This window comes from Melospiza melodia, chromosome 2, assembly GCF_035770615.1.
Source record: "Melospiza melodia melodia isolate bMelMel2 chromosome 2, bMelMel2.pri, whole genome shotgun sequence".
Lineage (NCBI taxonomy): Eukaryota > Metazoa > Chordata > Aves > Passeriformes > Passerellidae > Melospiza > Melospiza melodia.
Genome location: NC_086195.1, coordinates 61701613 through 61725804, shown reverse-complemented (window position 1 = coordinate 61725804; position 24192 = coordinate 61701613). Strand labels below are relative to the sequence as shown.

At 41.3% G+C, this 24192-nt stretch overlaps 1 protein-coding gene across 1 annotated transcript in view; it reads right to left on the bottom strand.

Moving 5' to 3' along the window:
• Positions 1 to 24048, bottom strand: part of GTF2E1 (general transcription factor IIE subunit 1) — a 49236-nt gene extending 25188 nt beyond the window's left edge. The window contains exons 1-2 of the mRNA XM_063148405.1: positions 23966 to 24048; positions 15673 to 16150 (exon numbers count right to left, since the gene is read on the bottom strand). Coding sequence (XP_063004475.1) covers positions 15673 to 16120 — 448 coding nt within the window. The 5' untranslated portion in view covers positions 16121 to 16150; positions 23966 to 24048. The remainder of the gene's footprint in view (positions 1 to 15672; positions 16151 to 23965) is intronic.
• Between the last annotated feature and the right edge of the window lie 144 nt (positions 24049 to 24192).

Below are 24192 nucleotides of genomic sequence, written 5' to 3'. Positions count from 1 at the left end.
TCTTGTCCTCTTTTCCCAGTCTCCAACACATGCAGGCTGAAAGAAGAGTAAAAAACTCCAGGTTGAGTCCTATGACAAATTCTCAATCCTCACATTTCTTTTCTCTTGCTCCTAGCACACTCCCTTGCAAGGTATGCTTTGAGGCACATCCTCTCCCTTTGGCAGACTGGATTTCAAAGCTGGAAGGGAGCTTAATCCAACCTGAATTCATTCAGGCAATGACCACTAAAAAACCCAAACAAGTGACATGCTTGAACCTTCACACTTTAAAATGGTTTCAGGGGTCATGACAACAAAGTACACACGAGGAATTTTACTTTCATACTTGAAACACTGTACAGAATCTGAGCCATGATATTTGTGATCTGTCTGCTATTCATGCTTTTAGCAACTCAAAATATAAAGCACAGCCAAACAATAATGACTACCACAAAAACTATCCTAAGGGATAGAGTTTGATTTCACAAACAAGAAGTTTTATTAATGAATAGCTTTCTTGAAGAAAACTAAACCCTGTTATTTTTGTAGCACAGCTCAATGTCTCTTCTGAATTGGGTTACTCTACACAGAAGTTTAATACACACCAGACCATATGTGAGCTTAGCTTTAGCTCCTGCCAGTTTAGTAGGTGTTCCAGAGTCCAGAATGGAACTGCCATTCCCATGGTGCACATGACAGGCAGGAAGAACTTCCACTGAACTTAGGACACTTAAAACCAGACAAGAACACAGGGGCTACTGGTCTGCAGGGCTCCCTTCACTGGCAGCAAACAGAAAGATGGATGCTCTGTTTGCAGTTTTCTTATTCCTCAAGTGTCCATGTCTGCTCTGTAAATGCCTAAAATTAGGAAGATTAATACCTTGTCTAGTATCAGTACCCACGCTTGGAAAGACTCCCTTTCCCTCTCTCCCATTTACTGAATTGTATTACTGGAACATTTTCTAATGTTTTGCAAGTATTTTTTTTTTAAACAAAAGCATTGTTGACACTAATTTTGGCTTCCTTCCAAAGTCTTCAAAAGAATACAAGAGTTATCTGCATCAGTTTCCTGAGCTGCATTTTCCTTTTACTTTAGCAGAATTAACTAATGAATAGTGCCACTCTAAATATCATATTTTGAAGCACAGGCAGATGAAAGGTTCTACAGTTTTAGATAGTGGCATCAGAAAGAAAATAACAGTATCCCAGCCTTTCAAGTTTTCTCTGAGGATGATAATTTAGAAGCCTGAAGTCAGAGTCTCTATCTAGGTTTGTCACCAAGTTGTTTGCAATTAGGAACACATCATACATCTACCCATGCACTTTATTTACATTTATATATACTTTCACAAGACCTCACTGCAATACTGTCAATTATTGCCATCAGAGAAGAACATTACTGACACAATTATTAGTTCTTTTTAATTAATTAATTTAGCAGCTAAGAGTGCCAGCATATTTTAACATTATACATGAAAGAGCAGCTTAGTGCAAGCATACACAATCTGATAAAGCATAAAAGGCAGAAAACTCATTTGAAGAAAAACAATATCTTGTATTTCTTCTGAGAAGAAAGGGCATATGCAGATTGTGTCAAATGCTTATGTACAAAAGAAATAAAGTTGAAAATCATCCTTAACAATGCTAATTTCCTGATTTTTTTAATATCAGTTTTTCACCCTTCTTAAACCCAAGCCAGAAAATTCTATTTAGATATTTCATGCTCATCACCGCAGTAACTTCTAGAGTCCAACGTCAATAGACTTTTTACTCTGCCTAGCATCCTGAATAAATTTTTGCATGTATACATTTTTGAAAAATCTAAGAAACAATATTCTGAGTACTTCTCTACTCCTATACTAAACATACTTTTTTGCAGAGAAAGTTTCCATCAAATATTACCTATCCACACAGATAAGCATCTTTCCTTACTTACACAATCCAAGATCCTATCACTTTTGCTGGCTTTTCTTTTAACAAAAAGCTCCAACTTTCCTAAACGTTTCCAAAATAATTTTGCCTCACTCACAACAACCTGAAGAATGAAGCAATTTGTTCTGGTTCCATTTGAACACACAGGGATGTTCTTCCTTAGAGCTATGACAAAGTAAGTTAACAGAGGACAAAAACAAAAGCAAAACCTCAAACCACATAACCTTACTCAGCTGCAACATGTTAAGAAGAGAAGAGCTTTTCATGGGAAGCAGGCACAAAAGCAAACACTTGTTACACTGCAATCCCAAACTGGAATAGCGTCAATTCTCCTTGGGCAGAAGATGTAGAACAGCACTACAAAGTTAGTGGCATCCTCTTGTGCGTGCTCCAAGGACTGCCTTTCCGCTTGTTCATGTAAGAGTCACAGCAGTCCTTTTTATCTGATGCACATCCAAAGTGATGCACAGAAACACGTGAGACTGGTTAAAGATGCCAGAAAACTCTCAATTTCACAGCAGTGTATTCAGTGTGTATAAGGAGTTTATTTCAGGGTCAAGGAAAGCAGACAAAGATTCCAGTGGAAGGAAGAAGAAACATTCAGATTTTTGACAAAAGCAGTCAGCAGGAGATCAAGGTGCTTTATTAAAATCCATGTGAGTCTTCTCAAGAGCACAAACACTGCGTTTCAAATTTATAAACAAATCAGAAGTCTGATTTAACCCACAAATAACAAAATCATAATGCTCTGGATTAAAGATAATAAGATCCTTCCATAATAAGATCCTGACATGGGCAAGGGACTGGAAGTTGTCTTTGGAAGAGAAAAGAGGAAATCTGAAGCTCCAGATCACTTTTTTGATTGCATAAGCCATCAGTAAAACAAACTTTTGAGCAAACTATAAGAATATTTATCTTTAAATTATACATGTAAGACTGTAATAATATGCTATATATTATAAAGCATACACAAAAATAGAATTAGGAACAAGATTAAGATGAAAAACTGTTTTAGAAGATTTTTATTGATGTTACAAAAAATATTTCCTTAGTACTCCTCCCACCTTGATGGATTGTTTTGCATGCATCCCACTTTGGAGACTGCTGCAGATGGCCTTTTCTCTTCCTTCCTATTTCCAAAGACATTATCTAATCTCTTGCAGTCCAGTGAGGAATAGCGTTTACCTTGAGTTAATGTGGAGAAAAATAACAACTCTGATGGCAGAGATCCAGTGAGTGGAATTCAGGACTGGGGAAGGGTGCAGGACAGCTGACACTCAGCCCCTTTTGTCAGGGGCTGTACTCCATAAGACATTCAGGAAAACCGGATATTGGTGGAGGCTAAAGCATGGAAGAGAATTTACCCATAAGGAGGGAACTGATCAGGAGTATGAATTATAAGAGGGAAAAAAAAGTGAGCCAAAGTTTAAGTTTTAGAGAAGGATAATGAGATAAGATAAAGGATAATGAGAAAAACAGGAAGCAATCTATTTTGGTTGGGAGAAGAGACAGTCTTCAACTGTTCTAGATGCTTATCAGCAAACTAATGAAACATGGTCCAGATAAATAAATCACAAAATTATTGCACACCTGGTGCAGAACACCACTTTTAGAAAAAAACCCATTACTTACTGTTAGCCTTAGAGGGCATTTCAAAAGTCTGTCCTGGCTCATTTCAATTTCATACTTTCTCCTAAAGATTTTGAATGCAGACTCTTAGGTGCATATGCTATGTACTAACAAGTCAAAATTGGAAAAGGTGGGAAATCCTCGGTAGAAGACACAACTGGAATAAAAAACTGTCTGTATGAATTACATAAATTTTCATTAGTCAACAAGATGCTGTTTAGTGAAGTCCAAAGCATCCATTTTTTTCCATACCTGCACTTTACTTTCCATACTGCTTACAGATGATGGCTGTGAGCCTTAAAAAGGCACTTCTGGATTGGCAGAATAGGTTTCAAAACAATATCCTCTATCACCATTCAGACTCTGCACCTACAAAGATTCATGCAGACAATCCAAATCAGTGTCTCTGCCTGCAACTATATCATACAGGATATTCTCAAACAAAGAGAACAAACTTCTAAGAGATCAATTCCAAGTTTTAACTGCAGCAACCTAAAAAGTGTATCACAAAATATATTAAAGGATTTTGCATCACAGCTGACAGAAGATCTTAAATGAAGAGTCATCACAAGTCGAGGAATCAATGTTTTGACACTATGAAATTGTACAGCATACCTGTAAGCAAACACTGCCATTACATTAAAGAAAGTGACTTTATATAGCCTTAATAAAAAATCAGTGACTACATATTAAAAATCTTTTATTGCACAAATTCTGATGCAGGCAGTGATCTGAGACGAAAACAAACAACAACTACATAAATTAATTCTCAGATTTCCAAACCCGATTTCCTGTCTTTCAGCATTCAGTAGCTTACAGGGTCTTAATGCTCTTCCAAAACTGATTATAAACAAGCATAGGGACATTAATTGCAAATCTTTGAGCCCTCACAGGGAGTTTCAAAGAGCAGGCCTGCTGTGCTGTTTACTTGCATTTGCTTTCCCTCTCCTTAAGCACGCACTCATGCTTGGTGCCACAAATGCTTCCACCAGAGCAAGCAGAACTGGCACAACTCCAAGGCAAATTGTCATCTTGCTATTAGAAATGTACCAGAGATGATAGAAGTGAGCTAATAAACTAAAATGCAAATAAAAAGGGGTTAAGAGAAGCAAGCTCTTATTCCTTCCTTTCACAGATGCAAGAGCAGCAGTGCTCAAATGATTTTGAATCTGAGATAAAACTCATTACCTGTATTCTGAAGAGGGAGAAGCAGGTTATAAATTATTTATTTAACAAGGTAACAAAGTCTCTTTTAATCCAAGAGAACAGCTGAACAAAGAAGAATCTCAGAAATTTGTAAACATTTATTTATAATTTTGTCATCTAGTTAAATATAAACATAAAATTTCAGAACGGTGCTGAAGTCCAGCAGAGACTCATTGGTATTCGTGAAGCATTGGTCCTACTCATGTGGGATACAGAAGTTCAGAATTGCACAGAACTGGTATTCTGCAAAAAATATTTGGTAGAAAAAGTTCTGCTTCAAAAACTGTCAGCCCAACCAGGCAAATCAAGCAAGTGAGGAAAAAGTGTTATACCTTTCCCATTTGGAAGTCAGAGAACCTAAGTAATAACTGATAAAGCCAAATAAGGATGTGATAGAGGGGGGATCTCTGGAGCTCATGCCCAGTTTAAGCTGTGGTATCCAACCAACACAGTCACCCAAGGAGCATTAAGGAGGAGCTAAAAGCTGCATGCTGATGGGCACAGGTCAAACTCAGGCTCAGCCACATCTTCTCTGGTCCCACAAATGTAGCAGTTTTTCCTTCACTAGACTGTAACCACTGCAGTCCTGAGAACAAGGTGGCAGATCCTCAACACTCCAATTCCTGAATGAGTACTACAGATTCAGATGCAGACCAGGATCGTGTTTTGGAAGCAAATACTAAACTGCTGAGAAGCACAGCAGCCTTTGTTGCCTGAAAGCAGCAAGTTCCTGTCAGCTTTACAAGTTACTGCTTTTGTGGGTCATTAACTTCCAGCTCCAGGCAGATTAAGATGAATCACCAAAGCATTTACCAGTGGCAAGACCCTTGGCTGAGAGGGAGGACCACAGGCAGGACTGAGGAACTCAATCCTCAACAAAAACATTCCAGCCTAGACACGCGATGTTCGGTTATCACATAAAAATATTTGGGTGATACTAAGCAGCTCAACTGTGTCCTGAAAACACACAGATTTCCTTGAGTTAAATTCCATAAAATACAAAAAGGGATCAAGTCAAGCACAGAAGCAGCCCAAAGTTTTAGCTGATAAAGCATCACATACAGCAGGCAAGAATTATTGCCTCTTCTTTCATCTGCTTCTCTGACATTTTTACACCAATATTTTTGCACAGACACACAGATCAGCCAATTTAATTCCAGCTCTTATTGTCTTCTCATATAAAAAGAATATTCAGATGAGTTTTGTTGGGTTTTGTTTGTTTTTAAAACTGATGTGCCCTGTTCCCAACAACAATCATATATTCATGGGATCTTGTTCACAGAGTAGGAAGAACCACTGAGACTGCCACCTCTCCATTTCAGCTTGAGTGAAGATTCACAAATCACCTAATCTTTTGTCTTTTATGGTCAAGTTACATCCTTGTCCTCATCGCTTTTTAGGCTTCAGGGTAGATAAACAAACCCCTTTTTAATCCATTTCAGCAGCTCAGTGCAATTATTATGGAAATTAAAAAGGTATCTCTTCTTTCAGCTCCACTGAATTACATTCAGAAGTTGCTAATCTCTTTGCAACTTAAAACTACCGTATTCAAGTATTCCCATAATCATGGACTAGGAGTTTAGATACTCCAGTCATGCAGTTAAACTTCTAAAGGCATTTATCTACTTGTCAACAGGATTGTTTTCAGAAGCAGAGTGGTTTAACTCTTTTCCCCAGCCTGAAGTCAGCAAACTGGATCATACTGTTTCAGACTAACAGCAAAAGGAATCCAGAAAAGACAGCCTGCCTTAGCTCTACCTGTAAGCACAACCAAAGAATCTTGGTTCCAAACCAACCAAAGATTATTAGCCAGTTGTGTTAATTCATGTTAAGTCTCCAAGAAGAAACAAGGAAGGAAGAATAAAACTATTAAACAGCCCAAGAAAAAGAAAATCTTTGGCTGTGAAGAGAAAAAGAATGGTTCCATGATGCAATTTTAGACTGGCATTTTCAGAACAGATTTGTATTACTGAGCTTTCTCCTCTTCCGTCAAAGCAGCTGCCTGTTCCCTTCTGACACCCAGATTTCTTTTAATCAATGAAGACAGGATGCTGTGTTCTGATGAAATGCCCTTCCTGGCCATCCCTGGTAGAGAGAATTAAAAGCCTTGCCAATCCTTTTGAAGTGCAAATCTTCACCAAGTAGGTTTCATGCCTCTGTTATTGTTGCCTCCCTCAGGAGAGCACAGTTGAGGTGGAACACTGAACACTGGACTGTTTACTTATCTTCTAAAGTGCATCTTGCCTTGCACTTGAGACCCCATGATCTCTGTCTGCACTTCTACTCTCCTCTTTCTGCATTCCCAAATCTTACATTGTTCAAGGAAAAAAACCTTGATAACTCTAAATTGCAAAAAAGCTCATTCCTCAAGTGGCAAAATCACTTACCTGAACATGGGTCGACAGATTTTCTTTCTTCAAGCTCCATGCCTGACCTGCAATGTGCTCTGGAAAACACATATCAGTACAGGATGGGCACACTTGAGGCTCCAGCTCGCACCCTGACAGCACTTTGGGAGAGAACACACCCAGCACTATCACTCTCATCTTACACTGAAAGCCAAAAAGACAGCAGCTTTTTTCTGGCTAAGAACCAAGCACAGCTATACAAAGAGAGTCCAGGGGCCCAGTCAGCAGTTTAAAATACATTTCTCTAGAGCACTGTAAAGGATACAAGTTAATAAGCTCTGCCAGGAGGCCACAGCAGGTTATCAGTGGAGAATGAGGCATGCAAGGTGCTCTAAGGGCAAAGCAGTGCTGTAACTCAGCTGTGAAATAGCAACTTGATCACAGATTGCAATGTGTATATGGAACTGCCCCTATATGGATTTATTTCTTGACCATAATGTAGGCAGTAAACTTGAGAAAATTTAAGATATCAACCAAATTTCCTTCAGCATTTAATAACGACATTAACCTACATTCATGCTACAGTTTCCCTTTCCTGATGAGCTGGATTTGCAATTGGAGAAGGGGAACAATTTAACCTTTAATGTTTACAAAAAAACCAGCAGCACCTTAAGAACAACTTTATATTATCTAGAGGAATACCACGTTGCTCATTCATCTCAGTGTGCAGATCATTTTTATCTCAACTAAATTAAAATGACTGTAACACAATTTTTAAGCAAAGACATTTCTCTTGGAAAGGTAAATTAAACATTCAAAAATTGGACTGCACGAGACACACATCAAATTATTGTTAATTCAGAAGCATCAGATGATTTAACATGTATTCACTATAAACTGGAAGAGAGGAAGCCTTTCCTGCTGCAGCTCATATGCACAACCCCAGCAGGTGTGAGCTGATAGAGTTCTTCCTTTGGTCCTACTGTGCATAAATTAGGCCAGACACTAAGCCAAGAAAACACAACTGGACAGAGGGATTATCCAAAGGAAGCCCAGTGGGAACCATAGATAGGTGAGTTTTCTTTCAGTTGAGAAGACTACACCAAAATACCAACCAAGCCAACATACTACACCCTTGAATTGCATCCAATAGCAGAGAGACTGCAACACAAGTTACAGGATTCTCCATGATGCCCATGCCTAAAAGAGTAACACCCTTCACAGACAATATTACCAAGGATGCAGTTTCAAAAGAACAAGTCACTAGAATACAAGAAAGGAATGCTGCAGTTCAGCTTTCATCACTATAAATGGCTTAGCAATATTCACAGATTTCACAGAGATCTTGCTGCAATCTATTTCAATTTGCAAAGCTAAGAGAAGTTAAAGTGATAACCTTTACTTGAAGGGCAATTACTTCTTGTACTTCAAATAATAAAATGCCCTTCACAGATAAAACAAACAAACAAAAAGGCATCAATATTGTAAGTCAGGGCATGCATTTATCAGATAGGTTTTTTAATCTAAGACCACAAGCATTCCAGCCAGAGGTCAGTGTGGAAGACAGGGAAGTGATCAGGCAGCAGCTTATCCTCTTGGCTGCTGTTTTAGATTCCAACCCTACCTTCACCTATTTCCCCATCAAGCTGAGAGATCCATGGCTAGACCAGCTGGTTATTTTCCAGACAGGGTGCCCAACCCGCAGGGAATGGGTTCAAGTTACAGATGTAACCTTTAAGCCACTCTACAGAGTATTCTTACTTTGAGGAAAACATGCATTAATTCTGATATGTTTTTCTCAGTTTTCCTTTCCCTGTGGCTCCAAGCCTTATCAAGCTGAAGCAGAGTGAAGCTGACAGGAATACACTTGGAGATTTTGCCAGGAATTGGAATAGAAATAGTAAAACTAAGCAGAACATGGACACTTTCCTTCTGCTGGTGTTTGCCAAAAGCTCTCAGTGGCAGCACAGACAAACAAAATGTGCTTGTAGAGTCAAGGAAAATCACACTGATGGGTTTTTATGCACTTGGAAAGCTAACAATGATAACAAAAACACACAACTTCACAGAACTTGAAGTTGTTCAAAGCAGAACTGCTCTGAATCCATTCTTTTTCAAGGGAAGTTTCAGTATGCCTGTTTACATTAAGGCTTGCCAAGCCCTCATTTTGGCTGGTTAAAAGCTGTAAATTGTTGTAGTGGTAGCATCACCTAGCACATACACGGCACTACATGGCAGAGCTACCCAGAATGTCTGAAAATCAATGAACTCAAAGGACAAGAAACAACAGCATAAAGATCAAACAGGACTGGCTACATTGTGTGAATATATAGAATAAACAGCTCCATGTGATTTATTTTTTTTTCTAGTGGCTGGAAGGGACAGAATACAAAAAGAGATGTACTAGAAATGGACACAAGAGCTCCTCAAGAAAGAGTAAGGCAAAAAAAGCAGGGAAAAGGGGAAGCATAATAAAAAATTAACAAAATAGATAGGACAGGCTCAAAAGTAATTTGAATCAGATGAGGAAGTTTTGAAGTTAACGCAGAACTTGCCTGAGGAAGTGGGAATTCAAAAGAAGATGAGAAGACAGATGTGCTCTGAACAGCTCACTGGGGATGAAGTAAGAAGCTGAACACTCAGGAGAAAAGGCAGTAGCTCCAGAAGTCAGCACACAAGACCAAAGCAAAAAAATGAAAGCCTAGTCAAATTTCTAATCTCAGAAACAGGGCCCAAACCATCCAAGTGCTCAGCTGCACACAGGCTGCCTGAATGTGACATTAAGTGCCTTATGACAGGTACACGAAACCAGTCTCTGAATGTGTTATGTGCAATTCTGTTAGGAAGTACACAAAGGACCTGTGAGAGGCTGACAGTAAAACAAGTGGCTTAAAATGATATTCAAGATGTTGTCTTTCCTTCTATAAAACTGATATTGTCACCTTCAATTTGTTCTTCCCAAATTAAATTTCTTATCAGTACATGGAATAAGAAAGGCATACAGATACACAGTATGTTACCATTACAATGCATTTATAGGAACAGCTAGACATCCTCACAAAATCATTTACCAAACCAAGAGCAAGCAAATTGTGGGAGGAGAAAGAGCAGACAAGTAATTAACTGCTGTGATTTCAAAAAGCAACAAAATAATTTGGCGATTACAACTGTGATTGAGAACATCCCAACCAGCATCACCTTTCTGATTCACATTACCCACTTGGTCTTGCATCCTTTTCTTTCCACTACTATTCACACCTTATTTAACTGAATATTATGGTGAGGACACAAGGTATAGATGGACATGAGAGATCAACTCCAGTTATTACAACATACTGGTAACACCAAGATTTTTCTTCACAGTAACAGAAGTGAAAGAAACACAAAAACTGGGCAAAAATACATTGCAAATATAATTTTTGGAAGACAGCAGTGGAATAACTACTTCATCTAGCCTTACATTTTTCAACATCAAATTCACTTGCTGCACTGGTGAGTATCCTAACACAGTTTGGTATTTAGAATAGCTAAGAAAATCCAGGGCTGAATACCAGTGTGATGCACTGCAGAATCTCATTTCTGCCACTTCTTCACTTCCACCTCACTCTCCCTTTTGCAGTTTCTAGTCACATACTTTCTTTCAAACTGACCTTGAATTTGACAGAACTCCAACGCTACACTAGATTTACAAATATGATTAAGGTATGAGAGTAGGATACATTAGAGACCTTCTCCAGCCAGATCCAATTAATCACGCTACAGAAACACACATCCATGAACATAATTTCCAGTGCTGTGACATTCCATAGATGAAGCAAGCCAAGCCCATCTGGAGAGAGCAAAGACAGAGCCCTCTGCCGGGTGAGAAACTGCCGGCAGCTCCTGCCGTCCTTCCCCCGCACTGCACCGAACGCACGTGGGCGGATTCGATCCTTCCAACATCCCGCCCACAAAACGGTACCGAGATGTTCAGGCTGATCTGCGATTCACGGGATTGGCCTGCAGAACCCAAATTTCTGAAGTTTCTATATGAAAAGCACAGAGAAGAACATTCTTCTCATAGGTTTAAGAGACTAATGTAACATCCTATGTCTAGGTGAAACAGGAAAACCCAGTGTTCCCTTACAGCAGTGTCCACTGTCAGCCCAGGTGTGGCAGAACCGACCTCAGCAGAGTTATTCACATCACACATCCCACAGATGGCTTTTCTTACTGCTCCTCAACTAAACTCTTTCCTTGTACACCCCCAGCCTCCAGAGACAGCCCTTATCTTGTTCAGGGGAATAGCTGAAACTTTCCATCTCCCCAAGAGCTCATCACAGCAGCAGCTGCAAACTATTGCTCATGTGCAGAACGAGGAAATGCCGGAGTACAGTCAGACAGCAGATGATGGCACAAGGGAATGGCAAGGATCAAGTGCTCATACTAGGATATTCCAGGAAAACAACAATCTTTTTTGTTTCTCAGTCACCCTACCTGAAAAACAAAGCTAGAAGTGACACTTTTCATTCATCAGCATTGTTTTCCCACCTGTAGATCATAAAACACCCACAGAAGTGGCTGCTTAGCTTGTAACAACCCAGTCTACACCAATTCCCAGAGACAGGAAAACTCCTCAATCAGAAAGCTCCTCTAAAGTTTGCTACAAGTTTGCATTGCAAATTTTTGCACAATAAAATCATGCTGTATTCACGCTGTTTGCCTCTAAAACCAGGGGTTGCTGAAGTAGCTTCTTTGGAGGCAACAGTGAAAAACACCACTGAGGAGAAAGTATGGCAGCCAGAGGATCTGTTCAAGCTCCTCTTGTAGAACAGATGGGGCTGAAACTCCTGACCTGGGCATGCCTTGCTCAGAGTTAACAGGCACTCACTCACTGGTTATCCAACCAAGCAAACACTTCACACAGCACGCATTTCTTTTCACTTTTCACAAGATCTCCTTGTGAGCTGAAGCAGCAGAAAAACTCCAGTTTTTGGCATCATCTTGACTTTCTGTCTCACATCCTGTCCTTGAACTTCCTTCAAGTAACAGATAAGAGTTGTTCAACCTTTGACAACAGAGAAAGCCTTTGGAGCTTTTTTTGGGTTGAGACATTCAATGGCAGAAGGGATGGAGAAAAAAAATCTTATAATGCTTTTAAAAACAGAGGGAACACACTCTGAAAGTAACACTTCTACTGTTTAAAACCTACGTTTAAAATTACTCTACTGGCAAACATGTTACTCTGTTAAAAATATTTTTCCAAGTTAACTGAACAGCAGTCAAAGCACATCTGTACCTACATGTCCTGAAAACACATCCTTCTCATTGTCAATTATTTTTTCTCAGCAGAGTTGTGTCTGCCCTCCAAAACCATCAGTAATCACATTTTCTGATGAAAAAATAAACACTTTGGTTTATTTCAACATTATTCAGAGATGGAGTAAAGAACAGAGCCAAAAGAGGACTACTTGACCCGTAAGAAACAAAGGTCTGCTAAACCCAAGAGGTAGACACACATGCTGTGGTAAAAATTAAAGAGCTCTACAAATCCAAATTATGAACAGGCTCTTCATAAGCACTCTTGATTCACAAATTCCAGAATAATGACCACAGTAATGGAGTGGTTCTGGAAACCTCTTCACCCACACTAATAAGGAAGTGTAAGAGCAACTCTTCCAACTCTACAACAATTGCTCAGAGTTTGCATTTGAGGTGTAGACAGGAAAGAGGAAAGCAAAGCAGAAGAAAACACAGGACATCTAAATCACACCCCTCTCTGAATGACAAGGACAAAAGGCAGGTAGTGAAAGAGGGAATCTTTTAACAAAAAGCTCTCAATTTAAGTGCAGCTTGGTCCAGATTGGTGCAGAGAATGCCTTCCATGTCCTACCTGCTCCATGGATTAACAGATTTTGGTCCTGCAGGCCTTTTAATACACAAAGTTATATCAACATAGCTGCAGTCTAAGAGCAGTTCAGGTCAACTGTGACTGCAGCTATGTGGCTTTTAGTTACCCTTCAACAGTTGTACTGCCACAACTTTCCATGAGTGGGAGAGGTTTATCTTTAGCACTGACAGGAGCTAAAGACATTCTTGGAAAAGCATGGCTCTTCACTGTCTAATAACCTTGTTTCTCTGCATGCCTGGACCTCTCAAGCTTCCTCTGTGAAAGACCCAGGAGTCTCTCAGGTCTTTTCCAATACAGAATTCAGGGCAGCAGGAAACATGGAGACAACACATTCCACTGCAATATAAAGCAGACATACAACAGTATCAATGTGCACGACCTAGATGAAGCTATCAGTGATTTAAAAATAATATAAAGAGAAACAGAATATATATAAATTCTAGGCAGGTATGTTCTTACTGAAAGTAATTGGAGGTAAACTGACAATCTTGTTATTTGCACAAATACTGAGAGAACTCCTGGGAATTGCTGAGAAAACAGCACTCAGCCTTTTCCTCCATCAGAACATAAAACACTTCACGTGCCAGTGAATGATTTCACATTGTGGACACAGCCAGTGCCTGTACTGCAGGAAGACCCTTGGTTGACCTTATCAGTTCCTGGAGCACAGGCCTTGGTATCAAAGCCAAATCTCAGCATTATTACTTTCAGCACCTCCTTGACAGGCAGTTCCTTGCTCTCAGAACTCACTGCCCACCAGGCTGGGAGGCAATGGCCACAGGCCTCTGCTAAGTGCTACAGGTCCCCTTGGGATCAGTGCCTCACACTCCCCACTGCGTGTGCTCTCTGCACAGCTTCTCTGCTCTCTCCTCACCTCTGCAAACTGCAAAAGCACCATTTCCCTTCAGCCAGCACACACAACTGCAGCCACCACAGATGATAATTAAATGTGGAGGGCACACAGAGTTTCCACACTCAGTGGTGAGCACAGAAATTCTGTGCTGGCACTGCTGGTTTGGTGCTCCACAAGGAAGCGATTTTACTCAGCGAGCTGCACTGGACTTCATCAGCCACTGTTACTTGACTTAGTGGATTCTGCATAGCTGCTCAAGTAAAAGGAGTTTCACAGCTTTTTAACTTTGGAGGCAGGAAAAAGGGAAAATGAGATGCTGAACATTTCTTGAGTGTTTGCACTTGGCAGATTAAACATGAGTAACCCTAGATTAAAAGCTTCAGTGATGCTAAACATCATACTTCAACGTATCTGAGAGCTCTCCTAACTTTTGTCCTCTTCTCCGAAAGTAAAATCAGGACACAGAATTCCAAATAAAAAAATTAAAAAGTAAATTAACACCTAGCCTCCCTGCCTTCCCCCCAGAATGATCCCAGATTAGACTAGCAAAACAGAGTCTCATCAGGTGCAGGTGTTCTTCCTTTTATTCCCTGGCACAGAAGCAGAAAGTAGACAATGACACCCAAGAAAGGCTCTCATTTTATATGCATGAGACAGATACACACTTCCACTGAGACTTATACATGAATAAGAATCTTGTTTACTCCCAACCACAGACAAGACCGTAATTAATTTCTTTTAACTTTCGTGAGACTGCCTTGCACCAGGAAACAAGGTTGTGCAGTACAGTGCACCAGGCTAGAGAATATTAAACAGCAACAACTCACTTCTTGCATGACCAACTAAAATCAACTCTACATATGCCCTCTCTACAAACTATCTGGAAGTCTTACAGCTTACTGGTGAGACCAGGTTATACTGAAAAGCCATCAGCTTCCTGTCGGAACCCAGGACATCCCTCTGGCTGTCCTGAGCAGCCAAGGCCCCTGCCAGGGGGCTCAGAGACCCTGGCAGAGCCCAAAAATGCCTGTGGTTTTGATTATGACCCATGGAGCAAGTTACCAACCTTAGATGAAGATGTGCAAGCCATGACAAATTAAGTAGAATGATAGTGAATTTATCACAAGGTGAAAAAGTCGATTTTGGGGTTTTTAGAATGGGAGTTCAAGGGGCAAGATGGAGGGATCTGGGTGTGTCCTGCCTTTCTCCTTCTTCTTCTTGGCCTCCATCCTCTGCTGTGATGTTGGCACTTTTAGATTGGTTTAGAGTAGAAGCTCACTGTCTAACATAGGTGATAGGTAGTGGAAAGTAATTGTAAACATTGTATATGTAGATTTTAGTATAAAGACATAACACTGCCCTGGGGGCAGGCAGAGTGCCTCTGACTGTCTTGCTGAACGGACCTCAGCTGGACAGGAGAAAGAATTTTATAGATAAGATACAATAAACAACCTTGAGACCAAGAACTGAAGAGCCCTGACTGTTTCTTCAAGTGCCAGGCTGGGAAAAGAGACTTTCCAACTTTTTTTAGGGTCACTCTGACCAGCTAGAAGCCCTGACAGCTTCCAACAAGGACAGATTGCCTTATTCACCCTTCAGTGTGACTTCAATAAGACTTCCATTTCTCCACTGCTTGACACTCAAAAGCATTCCACCAAGATTCCTTTTCATCTGTATAAACCTGCATACACTCCTTTAGTATTTTGCTCAAACACTTACCACCTGCAGAAACAGAGTGCCCCCTAGCTCTGGCTAAACTCAAACAGAATTTTCCCAAGGCTCTGTCTCCTTAAAGTCCAGCACTCAGCTAGAGCACTCTGTTAGCCTACCCTTACCTGTCCTGGGGTCAAACAGCTGGTTGGCCTCCAGGTCTGTGAAAGTGCTGAAGCAGATGGGGCATTTAAAAGAGGCACGGTTGGTGGAGTCCCTCTCGTCGGTCTCGATCCGGCGGCGCATGTGGTCCAGCTTGTACTTGACCACGTTGACCAGCAGGCGGTAGTTGATGAAGTAATAGTTATGGCGCGTGGTCTTGCCGTCAGGAGCCGTCTCCACCCTCATCCTGCACTTGATGAACTTGTCACCCTTGAGGGTGTTGAGGACAGCCCTGAGCTGCTTCCTGTCGAACTTGAGGAGCTCCAGCATGTCCTCCTCCTTCACACAGGGGTTCCTGATGAGGATGTCCAGAGCCAAGGCATGCTCGATGCCGTAGAAGCCGCGCACCACGTATTTGGCAAGGCGCTTGAAAGCTGCTGGCACCTCAGTGAGGACGTCGGGGTCAGTCATAGCAGGTCCAGATCGTGAGCTTCATGTATACTGCAAGGAAAAACAGGCAGATGGATTCTTAGCTATCTTCTAAACTTCCAAAGTTCTTATTTATATTATTTAGAGGTAAGAAAAGGATGGAGTGTTTACCATTTCCCTTTCCTACTGTCTCCTTAGGTGTCAATAATGCTACAGAAGAAGGAAATTATACCTCTCATTCAAAGCAAAATTTTTTTAAAAGCACACAAGAAATTAGTACCAAAACATACAGCAGATTTCATTGATATCGAGTCACAGCCAACACAGCTTGAGTAAGAAAGCTGTCCTCCAGAAGGCAGCTTTGGGATAGCTGAGACCTGTAAATTGGGAAAAGCAAAAAATGGCTACAGCAAGAAAGGTCCTAAGACAGCCAGCCCAAGAGTGGAGTCTGGGGCCCTCAGCTGACATCACTCGGTCCCACTGTAAGCAGCCCTGTCAGGTTTAACACCTCAGCCACCCCTGGGCAGAGATGCACCATGAGCACAGCTTGCTGTACAGGCTGGTAGCACTCAAGCAAAAGCTCCCAGCTGCACCATGAGAACAGATCCTTGCCCATGAACACACCTCAGTCAGCTACCTGCATATCCACCAGAACCAAGAGAGCTTCCCCCCAGGAGTTCTCTGCTTTTAACCCCCTGGGTTCTCAGAGGCATATCCATGTCCTCAGCAGCCACACCAGGTGCCAATATTCAAATCTGAGCACCTACTGGTTTGACCACCACACTCCCAAAAAACTCACTTCCTTTTCAAACCAGGACACTGCAGCATGAAAACCATTAGCACTCCCAACTGCTACACCACAAACTGCTTCAGCCTTGTTCTTATATGAGCAAAGAGGTCCTTACAGAGGACTGAACCTTCATTTAAAGTCCCACATTCAGACCTCAAAAGCCCATGAATAACATAGCATAATAAATGAAGCAAAAGTCAAGACAGCAAATATGAAGTGATGAAGTTTAAAAAAGAAGAAAGTATTCCATGAAGTATCCTTTGAGTTACTTACCACCACTTACCAGGCTGCCTGTGACAAGACAATAATTTCTAAGTATTCTATTTTCACTTTAGTTTTCTTCACAATAACATCAAATGGCAGAAATGGTCATGCCTATGACATACATGGCAACATACATAAAATCATATGCAAGGAATTCCTTACATTGTCACCCCTGCCAGATTTAGCTCACAAACACCAGAGACTGAAGAGAAGAAGAAAGTATTAGAGATACTTTTGAAATAGCCATTCAGAAGGTTGCACTTCCAGCTAACATCAAATGAGACTGAATTATCTTTTTCAGTAGGAGTTTTCTATGCTAGCTTAGGACATGAGCAACCATTTCTTATGGAAATTATTCCCTCCACTGAAGAAAACCCCTCTTACCCTAATCTCTGTTTTTTTCATCATTGCTATGCAATTTTTGTCTGTGAACTAATATATTAAATCGTAAAACTCTGCCCATCCTAATTTTCACTTCCATTAGATGTTTCACACACTGTATATGCATCTCCCCAGTATTCAAACCTATCAAATAAAGCAAAAAGTGACAGCAGAAGAAAGGATCTGGATGAGTATCCTATTTTTTTCATCACTGTCATAAAACCACTGATACCTCTTCATGTACACCATCACACAACTTCTGTCCACTCCCCACACTAAGACATCCCTCTGAGATCACCAACTCTGCAACCAAGCAGCTGCTGACTCACTCCATCAGCTAAGACTTCTCAAAGATCTGTGATTATTTATCACAGTAGTCTCCTTGGATTTTTTTTTTTTTTATGATAAACAGCATCCTCTCAAAAAAGTGGAGCATTAGCCACTGAAGCTTTACTCCTTTTCCACCCCTACCCTCTGCTGCCACTGAGGAGGGATGTTCCTCTCAAGGGCTGTGGCCAGTATCACTGCAAAGCAACTAGGCTGTGGAATGTGAAGCTTCACAGTAACTAAATCAAGATCATCCTGTCTTTTCTGCCTGTTGGGTAAGAAAAACACCACCTTCATGGTTTTCTTTTAGAACACTTCCCTGCTTGAGCTTTTCTTCCCCTCTAACTTAGAGCCAAACGGTATTTGCAGTGCTCAAATTGAAATTACTGAATGACATTTGTTGACTGCTGGTGTGCAGGCTGAGAATAGCTCCCAGCAAACAATGCCTGGATGTCCAGCTACAGCTTCCCTTTAAGGAAATTCAATTAAAACACATCTATCACACCACAAACTACCCATGAAACAAGTATTTCCAGAGTCAGCCAGGTTTCTCTTGCATGCCAGAGACACAGTGACTCATCTCACACAAAGGAGAGCTTTAGAAAGCTTTGCATTGAAGGTAAAAGTGTTAGCAATAAATGATGCCCCACCAAGAGTTAGCCATGCACTATTTGGGAATCTCTAAGTCAGACCAAATCTAAATACTGTCACAGGATATTGTCTCTGAAGATCAACATCATTCTGTTGGTATATTTTCAGTCTTTCAGTCACCTAAAGACAAATCTTGGTTTTGACTGTATCTGTATCTGTCAGCAACATACTGACACTATGAAACAATGCCAATGCAGAAGCTGGAGGGAAGCCTCGATTTATTCTAATTGATTAACTCTTACCCAGAGTTAAAGCACAGTAAAGAATAAATGCAAAGATCAATTTTAAATAAAATCTGGCACCCCAGAGGGCTAAAAAGTCAAAGTTTTTAAAGTCAAAAGCTTGTTAAATGCTGATCTGAAGAGCACATAACTTTCCCTCCTCAACAATCCACTTTCCCTACAACTTCCTTGCAGAAAACTTGGTGATGCAACTTGCAGGGACACAGTGACCTACAGATATCAGTTGAAATAAAAAAAAAAAAAAGGAGAAAAGTGATTTAAATAAGCACATGTCACTCTGGACACCTCATCTGAGAGCTGATGGAAAGCACTTTCTCTGCATTGATAAGACAGCTACAGATTTCCACAGATACTTCCAAAACAGGTTTAAAGTACAATTTCCTGAATAATGCACTCAAACAGCTTAAACAGAGACCTACAGGGGGCCAATAAATAAAACCAACTCTAAGAGTTTCCAGCAACATTCAGAGATTTAATAATATTTCTTAGTGTCAATCACTAGAAAATATTCTTTTTCATCTAGTGGAAGTAGGAGTTTTAACACAGTTTCTTCTATTCTGCTGGAGATTTTGAGTGATGTCCAAGTGTTCTGTGTTCTCAGGTAACAGAGGACATCTTGACTGTGATACTGTTTCTTTCCAGGTGGGGATATATGGAAATACAGGCATTCTGAAAACACCAGAAACTATTCTTTCCTGTTATCCTCCACTTCAAAAGTGGATTAACACACTTTAAATTCTAAATCCTGCAGAAAACAGTCTTTGGGTGAAACAAAAAACTGACTAGTGTCGTTTCTGAGGGAATAAAAACCCAAAAGCAAGTGCATTCCGCTGCCAGATCTCACCAGGCCAAGCTGATGCCTGGCCCATGAAGAATCCAAGGCTTTTAATCCCTAAACTGCAAATTCTTACCATCTTTCACCAGGCCAAAAGGACACTGATTCAGCTCACAAAATTCAAACCCAGGGGACTTTACCATTGCATCCTTTAGCAGCGATTTCACCTTCTGCTGAAGCAGTAAGTCAAACCTGAATTAATTACATGTGCAAAAAAATATGGAAACACCTTTAACAAGGTTTTAATGGGCATGCATCTGTTTCATAATAATGTCTGAACTGACCTTAATCATTTATGGACACCAAGGAACATTTTCAGGCAAAAAAAATACAATGGCCAGGATACTCAGCTATGCCAGTAAGCACCTCCAGCATCAATGATAAGGCACACTGGACAGCATCATATTCAGAAACAGCCAAAAGAAGAATTTCCAAATTTAAACATGGACTTTATTAAAAGAGACAGTTGGCTGGGGAATTGTTCTGGGTAATCACATTAATACAATTCAGTATTATGGGTGCAGGAGGAAAGCAGACCTGTCTGTGTTAACACAGTAGGACAGCAAACCTGAACACACATCTGTTGGGTTTTTTAAATTGCTGTAATTGAAAGAATTAATATTGATGTGTCTATAAAAGGCAACACTGGAAAAAGAGACTTACAGTTACACGACACAATCAGATCTGCTGGGTGAAGAAAATAAGGATACCTTCTGCAAGATTGTACCTAAGGTTTAGTAAAATGTATGAGGCCTTCAGCATAACCAGAGATGCCAGAAAGGGTGTCAGGGGAAAGAGCAAGTGACTGCAAAAAACCCTTTGGTATGATGGGATCAGAGACCACACAGAAGCCAAAAACTGAAGTGAGCAAACACCTCCACTTTCAGGTCCTTCCTGATGCAACATCAAAACAACTGAACTCTTCTTTTCCACGTACAACAATTTCAAGAGTTTCCAATTCCAATGAACTCGAACAGGAATTGTGCTAATGAAGTTAGATCTGTGTTTCTTCCTGCTTTTCCTGACTCAAACTGAGACAAAGAGTGCTAGAAGGGTGGTAACCTAGAAGCCACAATGTAGATGAAAGTAGTACTAGAAAATATGAAAACCTACATCAGCCAGTGAATTAATATGAATTTTTATCCAATACTGCAAATGTGGAACTTCCTGTTTCAACATGCAACTTTTGAGACATACGTTAGTTTTATCCAGAAAATGCAATGGTCTCACTATTAATATATTTGACAGAGGAGCTTTAAAAGCAGGATCTTAAAAAGGAAGCAGAGTGCTTCAGACTCACAAGGATCTAAGAAGCTTTTGAAACACCCCAGATCTCTTTTGGAGGAAAACTTGGAGTTCCAGGTTTGGCTGTAGGCTGTCAGACACACTGTTAACACTTGCACAGGTCCTTCCTATTTTCCCCCACATTTATTTAATTAGTGCTCTTTCCCACTAAATCTTTGAAACCGGCTTAGAAAATGCTTCTTCAAGCTTCTGACACAAGATTTTCAAGAAAGGGGAGAAAACATTATTTACTTACACCACTGACATGGTGAGTGGTGACCTGAGTTTCTTCAGGTAAAATCAGCATCAGGTTATAGTAAGAGAATCCCCTCTGCTGTGAATGTACAACAGCCTTCCTGCAGCCAGAGCATGCCACATCCTGCTCCAGCTGTCACTTGCAAACACCAGATCCCAGTTTTGTGGTCTCTCACTCTAAGCAGCTTTAAAATTCTGCTTTTCAGAAGATGATGAGGCTAAGCTAAGAGAAGCAATCCTGAATCTTCCTGAGAACAGGAAGGGAAGACATAAATTTCAGAACTGCAGTGGGAAAACATGTTATCAATATTTTCAATGTCTGTACAATGTAACCTCAGATACTATTCATCCTTTCCAGAAAAGGACACAGAATCTTCCACTTTCAAGTCCTGTTTTCACTTGCTTTTCTCTGTAGTGAGCCCAGAACTGCCTTTATCCCACATCAGTTGTAAAATAAAATCTTCTGACATTTTATCAAGAGCTTACTGAGTTTCATTCCCTGGAGAGTTGATGAACACTGCTGCTCAGTTTTTCTCCTGCACTACATCTTGATGAGAAATAAGTGTATTTTCATTGTGAGACCTGCCTTGAAGTATAAGGGCAGAAAAGAACAATCTGCTTTCACTGAAATCCCTTCTTGTTGGCTTTCCATAAACTGAAACCAGGAGGCCACAGGTATCAAAGGGTTTTCTTCACTCAGGATGAGAAGCTGTGCTGCATCTGCACACAGAAAGGCTCAGGGGCCTGGCTGAGATGAGGGTGCTTTCCTCTCATTTCACAAGTAAAAACACACAGAGCCAGATGTAATAAGGCCACGAGGTTTGACCACACCAGGCAGAAACTGAACAATTCAGGCTCAGGATGTCATTGTCAATCACTTTTGTAATCTTAATCCAGCATAAACAATAGCAAGGTGTCAGGAAATTACAGGACCACCTGTGTGCATGTACACAAATGGATGAAATTTCCTGTTGCAGCTGACGTCAAATTACACCTCCCTCCCCCAGGGAAGTCTTTCTTTTCCTTCCTTGCTTTCTGCCACAAGCCCCACACCCTTCTGTCTTAATTCTGGCAGTCCACTACTCATGTAGCAACAAGAATCAATTGACAAAAAGGGAAAAACTAACTTGCCAAAAGAAAAAAGTGGGACGTTTCAGAGAGGTCAAAGGGGAAAAGTTCAAGAATTGAATCATTTAAGTTACCAGACTAGAGCCAAAACTAGAGAAAAGAATGCATGGCTAAGGATGTAGATGAGTGGGGAGCTTCCCCCACATGGTGACAAATTACCCTAACTGTAATGTGAACAATTTTAATTATGGATACCAGAACCTCTTAAAATTTACACTGATTTGAACCTACCAGGAGAAAATGTGTTATTTTGGAGACATGTAAGCATCAGCCATCACACAATGAAGTTGTAAGGTTTTGGGGGCTTCTTTAAATGGAAGAAAATAAGATCATTGCTCTCACATATCAAGCCCAGGAGGTCATGATTACACCAAAGCACAGTGAACTTAGCCCCAGCATTCCTTTCTATGTTTCTGACAGGAAAAAAGCAATAATTGCTTTTCATGTTATGGATTCAATAAGACTTGAACACCACTTTTCATCATGATAGATGATATGAGCAATATTGCCTTTTGGAAATTCCACAAAGACAATGAAAAGTTACGGAAGTATTGGCTCCAGTACAGTTTTAGGGCATCATGAGAGTGCTAAAAAGTGGGTATATACTGTGGATATAAGCAATAAAGAAACAAAGAAACTAAGTAACAAGACAGCAGATTAGCTTTAATTAACACAGTTTCTTGTTCAGAAGAATCCCCTAAAGCATCCTGTGAGCAAGTGAGCTGTATGTCACAAGAAGTGGAAGGCAGGAATGCAATTCCCATCAAGCCTCACTCCTGCCTGAAAGCATGTGCTCCTTTCCAGGCACATGGCTCTGCCCTCACAACAACCAGTGCACCAAACTGATCGCTTAAAGGTAGAAAAATATTTTCTTTTCCCCTTTTTGCTATGTTTTTCAACACTTCAGCGAGCTGGCGGTGAACTCTGAGGAGCAACAGAACCATCACGCAAGAGAGGATGCCACTGCACTGGAAAAAATGAAAGAAAAAACTCCACCTTTTGTGGATGAAATTAAGCTACCTAGACCTCAAGAAAATGCACCTTAGCTGAACACCCTTTCCAGAACGCTGATCCTCCTTGTTCATTGTGAGCTGCCTGGAATGGCACAGGCCTATAGCCGGACCCATTTAACGCAGCTCGGTGCCACTATGTTGCTGTTCTCGGGAACCAGCACGCTCCTGAGGCCAGACAGAATGAAATAATAATAATAATAATAATAATGTAATCATGTAACAAAAGAAAAAAAAAAAAAGAAAAACCACCGAGCAAACGTCACCTTGCTGACCTGGAACACGGCACGGTTCCACAGGCGGCTCAGAGGAATGAGCCAAGCAGGGCCGAGCCGGCTCTGGCAGAGCTCCCCCTCAGAAGCCCACAGCCCTGCGTGCCCTCACAATCACACACAGCACATGAGTTCAACGCAGCCAGCGGGAGAGTCCCTGCACAGCTTCCCGCTCCCTGCCCATTTCATGTGCTCAGATTGAAACATCGAACTGTGTACGATTCCCTAGGGCAAGAGGAGGTCAGGAGAACCTCTTTAAAAAAAAAAAAAATCTAATAAAACAAAGAAGCCTCAACAAACACCGCAGGAGGAACGGCAAGCGGTGGGAAGGAGCCAAGGCGCGGAAGGGGCCCAGACGGGCACAAGGTGCGGGGAGCGGGGGCCCCGCGGGCCGGGCCGGGGGCTCCGCGGGCCGCAGGCACCCCGCGCTCCCGGGGCCGGCACTGACCTGCCGCCGCTTCCAGCTCTCCCGGCTCCGGGCGGCGCTTCCAGCGGCTCCGCCACCGCGTCACCGCCGCGCGCCTCCGCCGGCACCGCCCGCGCCTGCGCCGCGCCGCCCCCCCCCCGCCGAGCGACACGGAAAAGAGCCAATCGCCTGCCCGTGCGGAACGGCGCCTTCCCGCCCCTGCCGGGGCTAAGCCAATCAGAAGTGATAACGCGCTGGCCGTCGGAGCA